Raw genomic sequence first — 17108 nt, 5'->3', positions numbered from 1 at the left:
TTTGGTCGAAGACAATTATTGCTACTCAGAGTTTCATGCTCCTTGCGAAGCAATCATCAGGCAACTGCCAAAAATAACGGATACATAAGAAGATATACAAAATTTGAAAAAACAGAACAATGGCCAGTGGCGTGACATGCAGAGATATGATTGGTTAAGCTAAGCGAGCACGGTCTTTAACAGGAATTTCTTAGAATGTCTACAATTAGATATCAGTTCGTTTCTGTTGTTCAGTGTTGCCATTTCGGGTTTACAGATAATAAAATATTTTTCCCATAAACATAAATTACATCGCTTGCTTACATTGGAATATGATCGGGCCTGTTTTACCTTCCGCCATTTGATGTTGTACAAAATACTCTATCTGTCTATCTATCTATCTATCTATCTATCTATCTATCTAGCTAGCTATCTATCTATTTCTATCTATCTAACTATATATATATATATATATAGTTAAGTGTAAGATGAGGCGTCATGAAGCAAACTTCTAACTGTTCCGGCTTTTAATGCGACGTTTCGGCCTTCGGCCTTCTTCAGATTGGAACAATATTTACAAGTTAAAAAATAAAACGTTAAAAATCCTAGTAAGTTTACAGATTTGCATGTATATATATAAGATCAGAAAAATGTAAATATAATTACGTAATGCTATACAACCTGAAATAATAGATTACATAACAAGCTAATGTCAACTTACAAGAACGCGCCGGGTGATAAGATTACAACAATGTATCTGCGAGCGCCTTAATTACTAAGTGTATAATAGTCAGTCTAATTCTGTATTGTAACAAGCTAATGGCAACTTACAAGAACGCGCAAGTGATGAGATTACAACAATGTATCTGCGAGCGCCTTAATTACTAAGTGTATAAGTGTATAATAGTCAGTCTAATTATGTATTGTAACGGACGCGATTTTTGGATCTAAATTCCCGTCTTTTATTAAGACCATGAGGGCTGAGTGTAAATAGCTGGGAGGTCCAATAGGTCTCTCTGGTCAATAACAACTTATCAATATACGCAGCAACCCCCTGGCTAGTAATTTGTTCGATGACGATAAAATTAATTTCGGAAATTTCGTGCCTAGTACAATTAAAATGGACTGCAAGCTCACACGTCTTTTTGTTGGTGAGCATGGATGATTTGTGATTGCGAAAACGTACTTTAAATTCTGTTGTGGTGGAACCTACATACTGCAATTTGCATTTATTGCACGAGGCCAAGTAAACAACGTTTTTGGAAGAGCAAGACAATTTTTGCTTTATCTTGTAGACTCGGCCTGTGGAAAAGCTTTTAAATTTGGAATCTTGAATTAAAAAATTTTTGCAAAGATCACAACGAGTACAACATTTGAAGCACCCTCCCATTTCGTTCTCTGCCTGGTTTGCCCCGTTGTCGCCACGAAATTTAGATGGTGCTAAAATATCTTTGAGATTTTTGGTACGGCGATATGCTCGAAAAATCGATTTAGATGGAAAAATTTCAAGTAATTCGGGCGACGATCTCAGAAGATGAGCATGTTTCTTGATAACTCTCTGAATATCAGGCAGGATAGGATTGTAGTCAACAACTAACGGGAAAACTCTCTTGACAGGCTCGGCTTTTTTCTTAAGCAATTCTGATCTCTCAATACTAAGCGCTTTGTCGAATTCTTTGTCTACTAAAGCTGCATTCTAGCCCTGGGACTTAAGATACCCTTTATTTACCTTTTTCAAGTTCTCGTCCGGCACATTGTAAAAGGGCTATTCCCTATGGGGTTGCTCTACGAATTAGACGTAATTGTTCCTCTGACGATTTTCTTAACAAGGGGTGTGCTGAATACAAAGGGTATCTTAAGTCCCAGGGCTAATTACTAGCCAGGGGGTTGCTGCGTATATTGATAAGTTGTTATTGACCAGAGAGGCCTATTGGACCTCCCAGCTATTTACACTCAGCCCTCATGGTCTTAATAAAAGACGGGAATTTAGATCCAAAAATCGCGTCCGTTACAATACATAATTAGACTGACTATTATACACTTATACACTTAGTAATTAAGGCGCTCGCAGATACATTGTTGTAATCTCATCACTTGCGCGTTCTTGTAAGTTGCCATTAGCTTGTTACAATACAGAATTAGACTGACTATTATACACTTAGTAATTAAGGCGCTCGCAGATACATTGTTGTAATCTTATCACCCGGCGCGTTCTTGTAAGTTGACATTAGCTTGTTATGTAATCTATTATTTCAGGTTGTATAGCATTACGTAATTATATTTACATTTTTCTGATCTTATATATATACATGCAAATCTGTAAACTTACTAGGATTTTTAACGTTTTATTTTTTAACTTGTAAATATTGTTCCAATCTGAAGAAGGCCGAAGACCGAAACGTCGCATTAAAAGCCGGAACAGTTAGAAGTTTGCTTCATGACGCCTCATCTTACACTTAACTAAAATTCACATTGAAGCACGGTATCTTTTGATCCTTCTACTGGAAGTCACCGTTTGGAAAACCATATTATTCTGCCTATATATATATATGTATATATTGACCAAAATTAAACGTTGGCTGTAACTGCGGTAAACAAACTTGCCTGGAGCCCATTGTTAACAACAGAACAACAGAAGTGTTAAAACTGTATTGAAATATCACTTTAGTTCGATGTTTAGTCTTTTAACTCTTTTTTAGACGTCGACGAATGCTCTACAAACTCTCACGGTTGTGACGTGAATGCTGTGTGCAATAACACGCATGGATCTCACAATTGCATATGTAAAACTGGGTATTCTGGAGATGGCAATACTTGCAGTGGTACGTTTCTCCTAAAGTTTTGGCATGCTTTAGTTGTCAGATTAACTGAGTCATCGTAATTAATACTATGACATGAATCACTGAACTAGACTTATATCTTTATGTACCGTAACTTCTCGTATTAGCACCCAGGGCGCTTGTTTCAAATTTAGGAGAAGACGGGGGCACTTATTCGAAGGGCGCTTAATCGACAGGGGGGAGGGGGGACGCTTATTTAGTTTTTCCCAAATAGTGGCCTGACATATTTTTTAATTCATCATCTGCGCGTAAACAACATCGGGTAGAATGCCTGGACATTATTAATTATTCATGACCGGCGAAGCGGCAAATTTGAATGTTTGCGTGTCGTGAAATGCCCTGATTAAGAGAAGAAAGGGTCCAAATTGGCCCAATAGCGTTGATAAAACTTACTGTTCTGGTTTCCAGGAATTAAAACTTCAACTTTCACGCGCGGCTTTTTGAAGAAGAAGGTTGAATCTTCAATTTAAGCCGTTAAGTAAGTTGATATATGAGGTATAAGGAGTAGCTTTTTGCTCTTGAAAATGGGCAAAAATTGGCCATTTTTTGTATGGGGACCGTTTTCAGAAGCAATTTTCAGACCATCTAAACCGGCCTTCCTAATTTTCACGCACGGCAAATGAAAGATGGCTTTTTACTGAAACAAAACCCGTTTCAAATTTGAAAATCGGTCCACAGGAACCTGTAGCTTTTTGAGTTTGAAAACTTCTTGTTGGAGTTGCATTTGAAAATGGCGCGTCTTCGATGGAAAAGCTATTGTCTTAAGCACACGTCTGTATAACAATGGCTGTCAAAACTAAACAATACCCATTCAAGAAAACCACTTGACTGTAACTGAAATATTCATTACCGCGAATTTCAAAAGTATGCTGTCGGCGCAGCTGATTCATTCGAAAACCTGTTGCTCAATGAACATGGAAAGCGAAATCGTAAGTGATCGGGAGCTCTTTTCAGAGCTCTTCGAAACCCCGATCCATCCCCTGCTGATCAACATAGTACCTCCGTTCGTCAATGAAAGCAATGGCATATTTCAATTTCAACTGAATGGCGAAGCTCTTTGGAGATGGAGAGAAGTTTGTGGACAGCCGAACACAGTGTTTGCGCTTCTGCAATTAAGTATTCTGCCTCTTGGCTATCGATTGACAGAATCTGCTGGAGAGCGCGTAGGAAAAGCGTTGGCCGAAAGCATCAGGCGGTTTTGGAGAAAGACGCAACACGTCAAAAGCACGACGAAACGCCTTTAAAGCGACAAAATGCCCTTTGGGGTAAAAAGCTTCTGGAAGCTTTGAACCCCAAAGGACATGTTGACTAACATTTTAGTCGACATTTTCGGGAGGCTTTTCGGCCTCCCTCATGACTAACCAATGAGAATTTTACCTTTGGCCTACTAAAGAAATGCAAAGGCATATAAAGCGCGAGGACAGAGGTAGACAATGTATAGCGTAAGACAATATTTTTTGTAATCCTGCGTAGCAGACGTCTTCTCTTCAAGGAAGAAAGGCGAACGAAAAGCTTGTGATACGCAGACAAAGAGAACAGCACGGGAACCGACCAGCGCGCAGTTGTTTTGCTTAAACGAAAGAACCAATTATTTTTATTCCTATCAAAGTTTTAGGGGATTTCAAGGCGAATAAAGTAAAGTAAACATCGCCAATTACTTTAAAAAAAAACTTCAAAGAGGCCAGCGAGTTATTGTGTGACAACAACAGCGCGAAGACTCGTGTCAATCGGTCAGATTTTTTTGAGAAACTCGGCTTTCAAGACCAGATCTTTAGCAAAGAAACAATTATTTTTATTCCTAGCAAAGTTTTAGGGGATTTCAAGACGAATAAAGTAAGGTAAACATCGCCAATTACTGAAAAACTTCAAAGAGGCGAGCAAGTTATTGTGTGACAACAACAGCGTGAAGACTCGTGTCAATCGGTCAGATTTTTTTGAGAAACTCGGCTTTCAAGCCCAGATCTTTAGCAAAGAAACAGTTATTTTTATTCCTAGCAAAGTTTTAGGGGATTTCAAGGCGAATAAAGCAAGGTAAACATCGCCAATTACTGAAAAACTTCAAAGAGGCCAGCGAGTTATTGTGTGACAACAACAGCGTGAAGACTCGTGTCAATCGGTCAGATTTTTTTGAGAAACTCGGCTTTCAAGCCCAGATCTTTAGCAAAGAAACAATTATTTTTATTCCTAGCAAAGTTTTAGGGGATTTCAAGGCGAATAAAGTAAGGTAAACATCGCCAATTACTGAAAAACTTCAAAGAGGCGAGCAAGTTATTGTCAACAACAGCGTGAAGACTCGTGTCAATCGGTCAGATTTTTTTGAGAAACTCGGCTTTCAAGCCCAGATCTTTAGCAAAGAAACAATTTTTTTTATTCCTTGCAAAGTTTTAGGGGATTTCAAGGCGAATAAAGTAAGGTAAACATCGCCAATTACTGAAAAACTTCAAAGAGGCCAGCGAGTTATTATGTGACAACAACAGCGTGAAGACTGGTGTCATCAGTCAGATATTTTTGAGAAGCTCGGCTTTCAAGACCAGATCTTTAGCAAAGAAACAATTCTTTTTATTCCTTGCAAAGTTTTAGGGGATTTCAAGGCGAATAAAGTAAGGGAAACATCGCCAATTACTGAAAAATTTCGAAGAGGCGAACGAGTTATTGTGTGACAACAATCTTCGAAGTTTTTGTCACAGAATAATTCGCTCGCGTGAAGATAAGAGTGTTATTCCGTGGATAATTATTCTCCGGAACTTCTTCTGTGATATCCTTTACGTAAAGAAATCACACCAAAACCATGCTATACATCTAAAATCTCATTTAGACTATCAGATAGTCTAAATCTGTGCTATTTGGAATGTATGTTTATGTGGTACGAACATGTACGAACGTGTATGTAGGTGGTACGAAAATGGGTGGTACGAAAAGACGTTGGTACGAAAAACCCGGATACATGTAATGGCCTATGGTAAAAATCGGATGCAAATATCCATTACAAGTGCAACGCTTGAAATAGCCAGCTTGAAATACGCGATATCGGAAACAATAGAATAAAGAATAACTTTCGAGGCCTTTGTTTCTTAGCCCCGCCTTGACAAGTTAATGAGCTAAGGCAGTATTCCCTTCGGAGGAAAGCGTACGTGATCTTTGACCAATCAGAGCGTCCCTGTTTACGCTTCGCTGCTAATATTACAGACCTATAATTTTTATTCGACTGCAAGTAAATGTCCCGAGAACAATAGGCATTCTACGCGATGATAACATAAGCTGTTTACCGACCTAAAAAGCTGATCCTAAACTTTAAATCGCCGCACCGTTAGTGCTTGTAAGTTTTTTTTTCCAGACTTAACGTGCTCAAAAACTGAAACAATGCACAAATCTAACACTACACGACGAAAGCTACACATCCTTTGCTGTCTCATTAGTCGTTTACAAAATGGGGGGAGTGTAGGGGGCGCTCTTTTGAGGCGGGGGACGCTTATTTTAAATTTTGGCCGATAGGAGGGGCGCTTATTCGAAGGGGGCTCTTATTCGAGGATTTACGATATTTGTCTTGAATTATAATAAAGTTTACATATAACGCGCTCTCTGATTGGCTGAAACAGCGGCTCTATCAGAGAACACACGCCAGGTAAGCTGAATTTCAAATTTGTGCTTAGGCATTTTGCCAATTGTTTTTTTTTAGATACATATATTTTGACCAAAATTAAACGGTGGCTGTGACTCAGACAAACGCAATGGAAACGAGTTATTTGTCTGCGGTAAACATAGCTGCCTGGAGGCCATTGGTTAGCTCGCTGTGCACTTAAATATGATGATGAGGTGGTTAAAGCAGTGGTATCACCCAAAACAATGCCCAATCATCGGTAAAGAAGGTGCGGAGTAGTAATCAGCGTGATGACGTGCACCTTTTTGCACAATTTTAAAAATCCTGGCGACGTGTAGGCGGTGGTTAGTTTTGGAAAATTGACATGGCTTCGAAGAGTCTGAACCCGTTTCACATAAATGATTCAAAATTTCGCAAAATATTGTTTTCTAGCATGCTCATTAGAATTGGATGAAAAAAATATCGCTTGTTATTGAGTTATAACAGCAAAATTCTTGTACGTCCTAGTAAAAAGCAAAATTAACGGGATGCATTATTGCCCATTATGCCATAAGAAAAACCAAACCTTTTTCATCAATGATTTTACAATAACTGCAGAAATTCTCTCTAGCTCATGGGCTAATTTTCATTGTCAATAAATAGACGGACACATAAATGCGATAATTTATGCGATAATTTCTTTCAAAGAGAAAATTGACGTCCGCTTTTCATGTGTCTGCTATGTTATTGACAATGAATTTCGTCATTACATTGTCAAAGTAGTCTGGGGATCCAGCAACTTTTACGGGGTTGTGACAAAATTCATGACCAGTAACAGGACAGACGCATGAAAAACGGACGTCAAATTAGACATTCTTGTGACACCAGTACCGTAACATCACTTGATAAAGAGTGGTGGTATTGGCCCGTCAAAAAGTGTTGCTGCACTGTAATGGAAACTGTTGTAACGTAAGTAGTTAGTTTAAATCGTAGTTGGGCATGGTCTTTTAAACATTGTTTACGCCGACGACTTTCCCCACTTTAGCACGATATTTATTCCTTTAACTCTGTTTTAGACGTCGACGAATGCTCTACAAACTCTCACGGCTGTGACGTGGATGCTGTGTGCAGTAACACGCGTGGATCTCACACTTGTGCTTGTAAAGCTGGATATTCCGGAGATGGCAGAACTTGCAGTGGTACGTTTGTCCAAAAGTTTTGGCATGCTTCAGTTGTCAGCTTAACTGAGTCATCAAATTAAGACAATGACATGAACCATTAAACTAAACTTATATCTTTATGTATTTATCTTAAATGAAAATAAAGTTTCCATATAACGCGCGGTCTGATTGGCTGAAACAACTGCTTTATCAGAGAAACGATGCTAGGTAAGCTGAATTTGAAATTTCTTCCTCGTAATTTTGACAAATTTGACCAAAATTAACATTGCCTGTGACTCAGACAAACGCAGTGGAAACGGGCTATTTGTCTGAGGTAAATATAGCTGCCTTGAGGCCTTGTTAACAACAGGGTTAAAACTGTACTAAAATAACAAGTTTTGCTAGATTGGGACCAAACGGTAAGTTTAATTACGTAGCACAATAAACAAATTCTCAACCTAACGAATGCTTCGATAAAAAAACTTACTACGAATGCATTATTTATTCGTTAGAATAAAGTCTGTCTTAAGCGTCTATACACTTTTGGTATCATATACTAGGTTTCTTTTCCTCGCCACCTATTGACCTGATAAATTAGTTCATATGCGTAAGAAAATGACGGAATTAGCATCACGACCCTCCGTGATTTAGCCGGATGCTCTAACTACTGAGCCACTGGTAAGCAAGGGTGAAATGTTGGTCTTTGACTGGAACCGCATTGCGCGGTCACACAGCCAAATAATGACTTGGCACATATAGTGAACTAATAACTTAGTCTCCAGTAGCTTAGTTTAGGTTAATGCTGATATTTGATTTTTCTTTTGATTTATTCTAAGATGTCAACGAGTGCAGTGATCCTCTATCTGTCTGTGACGTGAATGCCCGCTGTCAGAATACCCAGGGCTCTTATCGTTGTTCTTGTAAAGCTGGATTTACCGGAGATGGAAAAAGTTGCACTTGTAAGAATATAGTAAATGGTAACCCTGTTTGATTTGACTGGGGAAGGGGTGATAGAGGAGCTAGGGAGTGCAAAAAGAGTGCACGAGGCGTCCAAACCTTAAAGTCGTCTTTACAATGGGATGGGGATATTTATTTTTAATCAAGGGTTTGCGCTCTGAGAAGTAAAAACTACCAGCAGCCATTTATTCGCGCCCTCTGAAACATTTTGCTTTGAGAGCTGTTACAATAACAATAAACAATAGCTTCATTTTTAAAAATTTTATTTATTTATTATTTTTTTTAAATTCGTTTACATAGCGCTATCCCTGCGTTCATGGCGCTCTCAAAGAAATGTATAAAACTATTTATAATAAAGTTTCCATATAACGCGCGCTCTGATTGGCTGAAACAGCGTGCTTTATCAGAGAACAGAGCACGGGTTGATGACGGTAAGTTGGCTTCCAAATTTTTGCTTCGGAATTTTGACAAATTTGACCCAAATTAAACATCCCCTGTGACTCAGACAAACGCACTGGAAGCGAGCTATTTTTCTGCAGTAAATATGGCTCACAGAGACCATTGTTAGCAACAGTAGTGTTAAAACTGTACTAAAATAACAAGTTTTGCTAGATTCCCGCCGACAAAACATGTACAGCTGTAGCGAAATTCACAAATTCTTAACCTAAACAGTGCTTCAATAAAGACATTAATTTTGTTACGAAGGCAGAAATTATACTAAGAAGTAAAACAACGACAGAAAACAATTGAACTGTCTCTGTTTATGATGAGAAGCTTTATTTTTGTAAATTTACAATTAAAAATGCTCATTTGCTCAAACAACACTTACATGCAGTGTAGTAACGCTCGTTCTCCGGTCATCTCAGCGAAGTAAACCGACGAGTGGTCAGTGCAAAACTTGCTCTGATATTCTCTTCTGTGTTCGAAGTAGAACCAGTGGGAGCCGTTAAGTCTTTCTAACTTTTACGCTAGTTCGGGCAATCTTGCTGCATGCGGCTACAAGCCGTAAATAACTGTAGCTCCTTTCAAATTCAACCCGGCATTTCGCATTTACATCCACAAGCTTTGAGCTCCGCGTTTCGTAGTTTCCACTGGAAAAGTGCTCGTTTTCATGGGCCACAATACGGCCGGATTCCTCTGGACTATAAACCTTTACCTGCCTTGAGATCCGTATTTAAAAATTAACTTAAAAGCGAACTTTGAAGGCATCGTTCTTCTCTCGAGTGCCGCTCAAACTTCTCGAAACTGAAAGCTTAGCTGAAGTCCAGTTTGTGATTGACAGCTGTCGCTTCGTTAGCCAATCAAATTATTTGAACAATTCTAACAAGGATTGTGATTGGCTTATTTTAGCGTGCTTTATCAGAGAACAGTGAATGGCTGACGCGACTTTTGCTCGTTTGGAAAATAAAGTTTGGTTTGAAAATTCAGCCGAATGCGTGGGGAAATTATCTGATTCTTCATCATAAAACAAATAAAGAAGCCTGGACTGTGCTCTGTTCTGTTGTAAAGCACTTAGGAAGCGGTAGAGCACTCAAGAAGTAGGGAAAAACACTCGACTACGTCTCGTGTTTTCCCCTACACTTCTTTCGTGCTCTACCGCTTCCTGCGTGCTTTACAACAGAACAGAGCACAGTCGGGGCTTCTTTATTTGTTAAATAATCAGAAATAAAACCTATAACAAAAATAGTAAGTACAGTTCGAATAAAATTAACAATATCTACAAAAACAATGAGTAACTGTCTACAAATAGTTTAAAAGGTATGTTTTAAGGCTCCTTTTAAAACTCTAAGTAGAGTTCTACTTGCGCAAGGCAAGTGGCAGATTGTTCCATGATTCGGTTCTGGGCATACACTAAATGCCATGTCGCCATAACTTTTTGTGAAAACAGTTCATTGGTGACAGATCTCAAAGTTCCAGAGTGAGAATGACAGTAACGCCTATCAACCAAATAGCTAAGAGATAAAACATTAAGCGAGTTATGAAGTAAGCGACTTATAGCCGTTCGTCCAAAATTCTCGATGATAACATTTCAATTGTTTTATTGATATTCATGTTTCCAAATTTCCTCTTTTGGCAGGATAATTATTCGTTTCTCATAATTATTATCATGTCTACATTCTCTTGCTGTTTTAGAATACCCTTCTTTTATTATCAGCTTCCTCTGCAATGCAGTTTACCTTCATCATAGAGCTCTTATACAAAATAACATGGGACCTTAAAACGTTGCAAGTTTAGAAATCTAACACAGTTTTTTATTTCAATAGGCAGCATATATTGGTTGAGTATTTCTTCCTGATTGTTATTATTACCACCGTGTTGCATTGTTTCAACAGCGCAGTTGTATGTGACGACGTCAAGTTCATGTTCTAATCTTTTAACCACCCGGTCCAGTACGAGTGGAATAATATATTCAAACAAACATGGATCCTACAGTAATTCCATGACATGCCATTGGTCTCTATCTTCGAACAGCAACTTGGAACTCATTTTCTTCAGACTAAGTACCGAATCAGGTTACGATTTCGTTAATGTGTATGATGGCGGGTCTTCCTCCGATCCTCTAATTGGACGGTATCAAGGAACGTCCATGCCTGGAACCATTACAAGTTCGTCCAACCAGCTTTATATCACTTTCACAAGCGATGGCTCAAGCACGCGCTCTGGATTTGCAGCAAGTTATCACGGTAAATAGAAAAAAAAATAATGTCACTGTAACAGTGAGGTTTGCTGTTACCGTCACTGGATAGAGTTTTACTAAGAGAGTACGAAGGGTAAGACAGTGAATCCCTCAGATAGGCCTTATTCACATGGTAATCCCTCCCAGAATTTTTAGCGGAGATTGTGCGCACCGAAGGTGAGCGGGTGGCGCCCAATACTTAAGGGAATTTGGTAACCTACCGAACTAAAATATTTTAGTTATCCCTTGATTGTTCGGACATTCCTCCGTACGTACGTACGTAAGCTACCTGCGCTGCCTTCGCTTGCGAAAATTTACGCGCTTTGAAAGTCGTGTTATCGTCCATAAAGCAGAAAATTAGCTCTTTTTACATTTCTATGGAAAGTAGACATTCCAAATAATGTTTAAGAGGCACCAAAGAAGAAAACCATGGGGTGGAGAGTCATAAATACCTTGCTGGAGAAAATACCAGGATAATTTCTCTTTCCTTCGATAGCCGCAAACACATGACAATCAAAGTGCTTTCGGGTGTGCTTTGAATACAGATATAGATCGTGAATTTAATGCAGCTTTAGGACGTCAAACAACAACAACAACAACAACAATGATAGTAATGCGAAGTATTGCTTCGAAGTAACAGTCGATAAAAATGACTGCCAAACCATCGCACAAAACTAATATTCAAATTAAGCTTTAGCGTGAATAATCAACTTGAACACGCAAAACTGAACTGAATCATGCAAAACCGCAAGTCTTAAACTTTGAACGTTTTCTGCTTTTAAATGCTTTTCTTGACTTTAACTATAATAATAATAATAATGATAATAATAATAATATATCTTTGAGCATTTCTTTCATTTTGCCATCTATTGTTGAGCATTTTATACTTTAAAAGCAAACAAGATTGCCTATTTGACACTCCAATTCAGATTTTTATTGTTTTGCACTATTTAGAAAAATTTAACAGTACTTACAGAAATTACATTAATTAAAAAGAGAAAAGAAATCTAACAGTAACCAACCAAAATGAAATGTGTTCAGTGACCAAAATAGCATAGGTTTTCGTGTTGGTCACGTACTTCATGTACTTTTTCTCGGCAATTTTTTTCATCGATGTTACTATTTTTTACAACACGATTGCATCATCATCATCATCATTCATCATCATTTTATTTCTTAATAAAACTTACATTTTACGGTTGGACTGGCCCGCGGATAGCTATGCTAATCTAGGCGGCCAGTCTATCAATAGTTACAAATGATTTATTATTATTATTACTTTTATTACTCTTATTATTACTATGATAAACAGAGAAAAATAGAAAGTTCGAAAAAAAAAGTTGCTATTTTTTCTCGTAAAATATAGAAAAAATCTAATAATTCTTCTGAAGATGATTTTATAATTCCTTTAAGCTACTAAATTTCGATCTCAAGTGTAATCTCACTTGGAACCCAAAAAGCTAGAGTCGCACTCGCCTATCGTCTCGTGCGACTCTTACGATTCTTTCGTGATTAGCAACCTCCCGCGTGCATCCATAACTCGATAGTTGCACGTTGCACCTTTACCATTTCTTAAATATTGGATATGGTTTCCAGTTCTCCCGTGGATAATGTTACAACGCGCGTTGTTTGAATGTTTCCATGGAGGATAAAAATGCTTTTAAGCCGCCTTGTCAGTCCACCGGAGTATAGTTTCCGTCAGAGGATTTGCTGTATATTTCTAGACCTTCTTCGGGTTTCTGAAACTGGGATACGTCTAAAAATAATTTGAAAGAGATTACCTTTGGAATAAGGCTTATATAATTGCATACTTCTTACTAACCGGGTTACCGACCGCGTTTTTTCCCTTTCGATCCAAAACCCACGTGATTCGCGCTTGCGCCATAAATGGAAGAGGAAAAAGGAAGATCCATGACCTACAGTGCGAAGCGAGAGGAAAAGCTTGGTACGATATATATGTGTTTCCTGCGGGCTCGGGGAATCATTAAAGTCAAACAGAAAGGATTGAAAAGACTGACTTAGGAGAGGGTTCCCAATAGGTTTGGCGGGATGCGGGATTTGGCTTTTTTTCGCCGTGATATTTGGGATTTGAGCTGAAAACAGGGGCGGGAAGCGAGCGGGAGCGGGATTTCGTGTTTTTGTGGGGTTGGGATGCGGGATTCGCAAGGGGAACAGAGCGGGATACGGGATTTCAATTCTTACGTGACTTCATAAATTGTTATTGACCAGCGCAAAAACCACAAGCTGGCAGAAACGAACCGTATAGCTGCGTCAGGTTTCAAGTAATGAATAGCAACCGCTCTGTACCCTGTCAGGTTCTGTTAAACGTATCGTCCATTTCCGACATTTTCGATGCTTGCGTCTGTAACCTTGACCTCCAGATCCTTTCTAGTTTTTCTAGTCTTTCGACCTTTGCCAAAGCGCTTAGCTTGTTTTGGCCAGGATGGCCACATCGGATGGTGGTGATAGGGATTTACCGTACGAAGTATGCGACATTACGAATTGCATCATAATTAAATTAATCAATAATTTAAAAAAATAATAATTAACGCAGAAACGTCCTTGAAAAGTTGGCGGGATCGGGATTTCCAGGCAAAAAAGGGCGGGATGGTGGGACTAACAGGAAAAAATGGGCGGGAAAGCGGGATCTGAGAACCCTATTGTGGACCCTCTGAGGATGGCTATTCCAATAGCCATCGCAACAAGTTGTTGGGAGCGGGGCTAAGGGGGGTGGGGGCATTTAGAAGAATAGGAGTGCTCAACGGGAAAATGAAGCAAAATCAAATCATTACGATATTTTATTATATGGCTTTGGCTTGTGGCCGATATAACGCGCGCTCTGATTAGCTAAGAGCGAGATCTGAGCGGTCATTATGTAGCCGTAATGCCCACGGGCCGATTACGGATTATGCCGAATTAGGAAGAACCCGGCTCTGAAAATTCAAGCGCATTGAAACGATGAAAGCCGATTAAAAACAGTAAGAGAGAGTAGATTTAATTCCGAGTAGCTAAAAGTTTAGCGATTTTATATAGAAGTCGTTTTTGACTTACCAGCCGATAACCTTGGCGGGCACTAGTGAAAAACAATCAAAGTTTGCCGAAATCGCTAATAAGTGAAAAACACCATCGGCAGATCTGTCATGCAACCTGAGCAGAACACCACGAAGAAACTTATAAGTTATCATCTTAGACACAACAATTACTGAAATATTGAACACCGTCACAGTTCTCATCAAATAGATGCCCTCGCTTTGACACAAGCAAGTGTAAATCAGCTTCCAGGATCATTAGATGTAAACAATCGGGCAGCTTCTGTCGGTAGCCGTGTTTCTGATAACTGCAGCAAGTTTTAGACGTTCACAAGGCTTGAAAAGTTCATCCATAAATCCCAAAATGAAGAAGGCGAAGAAATGTTGTCGAAAGCGAAAGTGAAGATCGAGTTAAGTTTATTCTGAGCAGTGGATTCTGAAGCATTAGTATTTTCTTTCATCGAAAGACCATTTGTTTGCACATTTGAAGCACTTTCTGTCTCTTCTATACGCGTTGACGTTTCGCCACAATACTAAAATACCTTTTTGCTGCTGAGACAATCATTTTTCCCGTAAAGAAATGTCTACTTTTAACGGAATACGTAATGCAGTGGTGAAGTTCACTGACTTTGTAGTTCTGCTCTGGTTTTGAGACGATGAATGAATCGGTAAATGCACGCATCGCCGACTTCCGCTGGAATATATATATTTTTTCTTTTCTTTAATTCATGAACCATATAATAAACAACTTAATAACCTCGACCATTCGGTCGTTACGGGAAAATCTCAAACCTCGGCCTACCGTATTGACCTCGCTATCGCTCGGTCAATACGGCAAGGCCTCAGTTTGAGATTTTCCCGTGACGACCTCACTCTCGGTTATTAAGTAGTTAAAACTATAAGCTTCTAAATAGAAGCTTCATTTTGCCTACCTATCGCTTTTAAGGTCATTCCTCACATTTGCACTGCGCATCCTTACTGCCCATAATTTATGGCGTCATTAGCGCGCGCTCGTGCACGCGCATATTGAAAACATGACGGATTTGCCTTGATATTGAGCTCTGTAAGTTAAAAATGGCTCTAGCGCACCAACGAGCACGGGCACCCCAATTTTTTTCCCAGTCAATGTAATCAATTAATCATAAGCTTTGCGCGAGAAAAGATTGATCTATTGCTGAAAATTGAGTAAATAAGAAAAATAGCAGATACACTGTGGTCTTTACTATTTTTTTGTCTGTAACCACGTCAAGAAATTTGGTTCAAAAGTTTAATCAAGGGTTTAGCTTTCTGTCTGAACCAAACTTAAAATGTTTATTTGTGTCCGACACAATGTATTGACTGTAGTTTAATGCGTGCTCTTATTGGGCTCACAAAGATTTTACGATTACTGGGAATGCGTTCTTATAATAAGCATTAAATAATGCCAAAATGGGGTATTCTCAATGTCTCACTGCTCCTTAATGAGCATATGTACCCCAATTTTTTATTTCAAAATTGAAGCTATCATATGACAAATATTCAGTGGACAAAGTTTGAACAAAAATCTATTGTCACTTTTATTTCAGGGGAATTACCTTAACTCCAGCTAAACTTATGACCGGCATTTCCATATAACAAGCTGAGTCCACCCTACATTTGACATGATGTCAACATCGGTATTGTCTAAGCCATAGCTATTACCATTGGATACAGCCTTTGCATCTTTCTTACTCACTTACTAACTGATCGACTGTTTTTCTTATTTTATTTTATTTCAGTCGTTGACTCAATTCGTCTTATTGGTGGTAGTACACCATTAATTGGGAGGGTGGAGGTTTTTGCTGGCGGAGAATGGGGTACAGTCTGTGATGATGGTTGGGATATAAATGACGCTAACGTGGTGTGCAGACAGCTTGGCTTCCCACAAGCTTCCCAAGCTTACCGAGGCGCTAATCATGGTCAAGGAACAGGCCGGATATGGCTTGATGATTTGACATGTTCAGGTGGTGAGTCGTATATCTCCGACTGTGGTAATCGCGGCGGATGGGGAAGTCACGACTGTTCTCACAGCCAAGACGCCAGTGTGAGGTGCTCCTCATCGATACCTTGATCAAATACAATACCTTGATATTAAGAGTGAAAAAAAGGAAAAGCCTTTGAACATTAGATGATGATCGGTTTATTAACCCTTATTGGGAGACTGCGATCAATGGTCGCTAATACTATTAAAATTAATATCGCTTTATTTTTTATTGCTTCTAATGTGCTTGCAGAACATTTTCAATATCAGTATTTGGCAATCAGCCATCTGCCTGTTTAATCGTTCCTAGAGATCTCTACCGTGTTCAACTTTAATATATACAACCTAGAAAATTGTCGTAGCAGGCGAGCAAGCTCTTATGTCGACTCTTTGGAGCACCCTCCTTTTCAGGAGAGCTTCCACACAGGCTCCTCATGCCATTATGACATTACTTCTTCCAACGTTGATGTTACTGTCATTTTATATACATACGACTTTTTTATTCGTTTGTTTATTGTTGGCATCGAAGAGTTCTTAATTGTCTAGTTCGTAACCTAAGCTAAGAGCTGACAACTGATAAGAATGGTTTAGCCATAGCGATAGCAAATTCAGTTCAAACAGGATTTACAGCAGACAGCTATGACATAAAGCCTTTTCTTGAGAGAAAATTGTCATAATTGAACGTCTTAGTTTCTTTAGAAACAGCAAATAAAATTAACTCGACAACGCTGACTTTTTTCTTCAGTTTTAAGAAATAACGTTTTAGCGTGCCGTTTTAAGCATTTCATTACATAAAAAAAGCCCACACAAAAAGAAAAACGGTCTGTTGCTTGTTAAAGCATTTAACAAGGAATATAAGGAGTAACGTAATTCGACGTTGGTAATGATGT

General features: G+C 38.9%; 1 protein-coding gene across 1 annotated transcript in view; it reads left to right on the top strand.

Moving 5' to 3' along the window:
* Positions 1–16779, top strand: part of LOC145495976 (uncharacterized) — a 37174-nt gene extending 20395 nt beyond the window's left edge. The window contains exons 16-20 of the mRNA XM_081475574.1: positions 2679–2801; positions 7473–7595; positions 8393–8515; positions 10847–11197; positions 15977–16779. Coding sequence (XP_081331700.1) covers positions 2679–2801; positions 7473–7595; positions 8393–8515; positions 10847–11197; positions 15977–16308 — 1052 coding nt within the window. The 3' untranslated portion in view covers positions 16309–16779. The remainder of the gene's footprint in view (positions 1–2678; positions 2802–7472; positions 7596–8392; positions 8516–10846; positions 11198–15976) is intronic.
* Positions 16780–17108: the final 329 nt, after the last annotated feature.

The sequence above is a fragment of the Orbicella franksi genome, chromosome 8 (genome assembly GCF_964199315.1).
Source record: "Orbicella franksi chromosome 8, jaOrbFran1.1, whole genome shotgun sequence".
NCBI lineage: Eukaryota > Metazoa > Cnidaria > Anthozoa > Scleractinia > Merulinidae > Orbicella > Orbicella franksi.
Note: the sequence above shows the minus strand (reverse complement) of the source record. Positions and strands in the feature narration are given on the sequence as shown.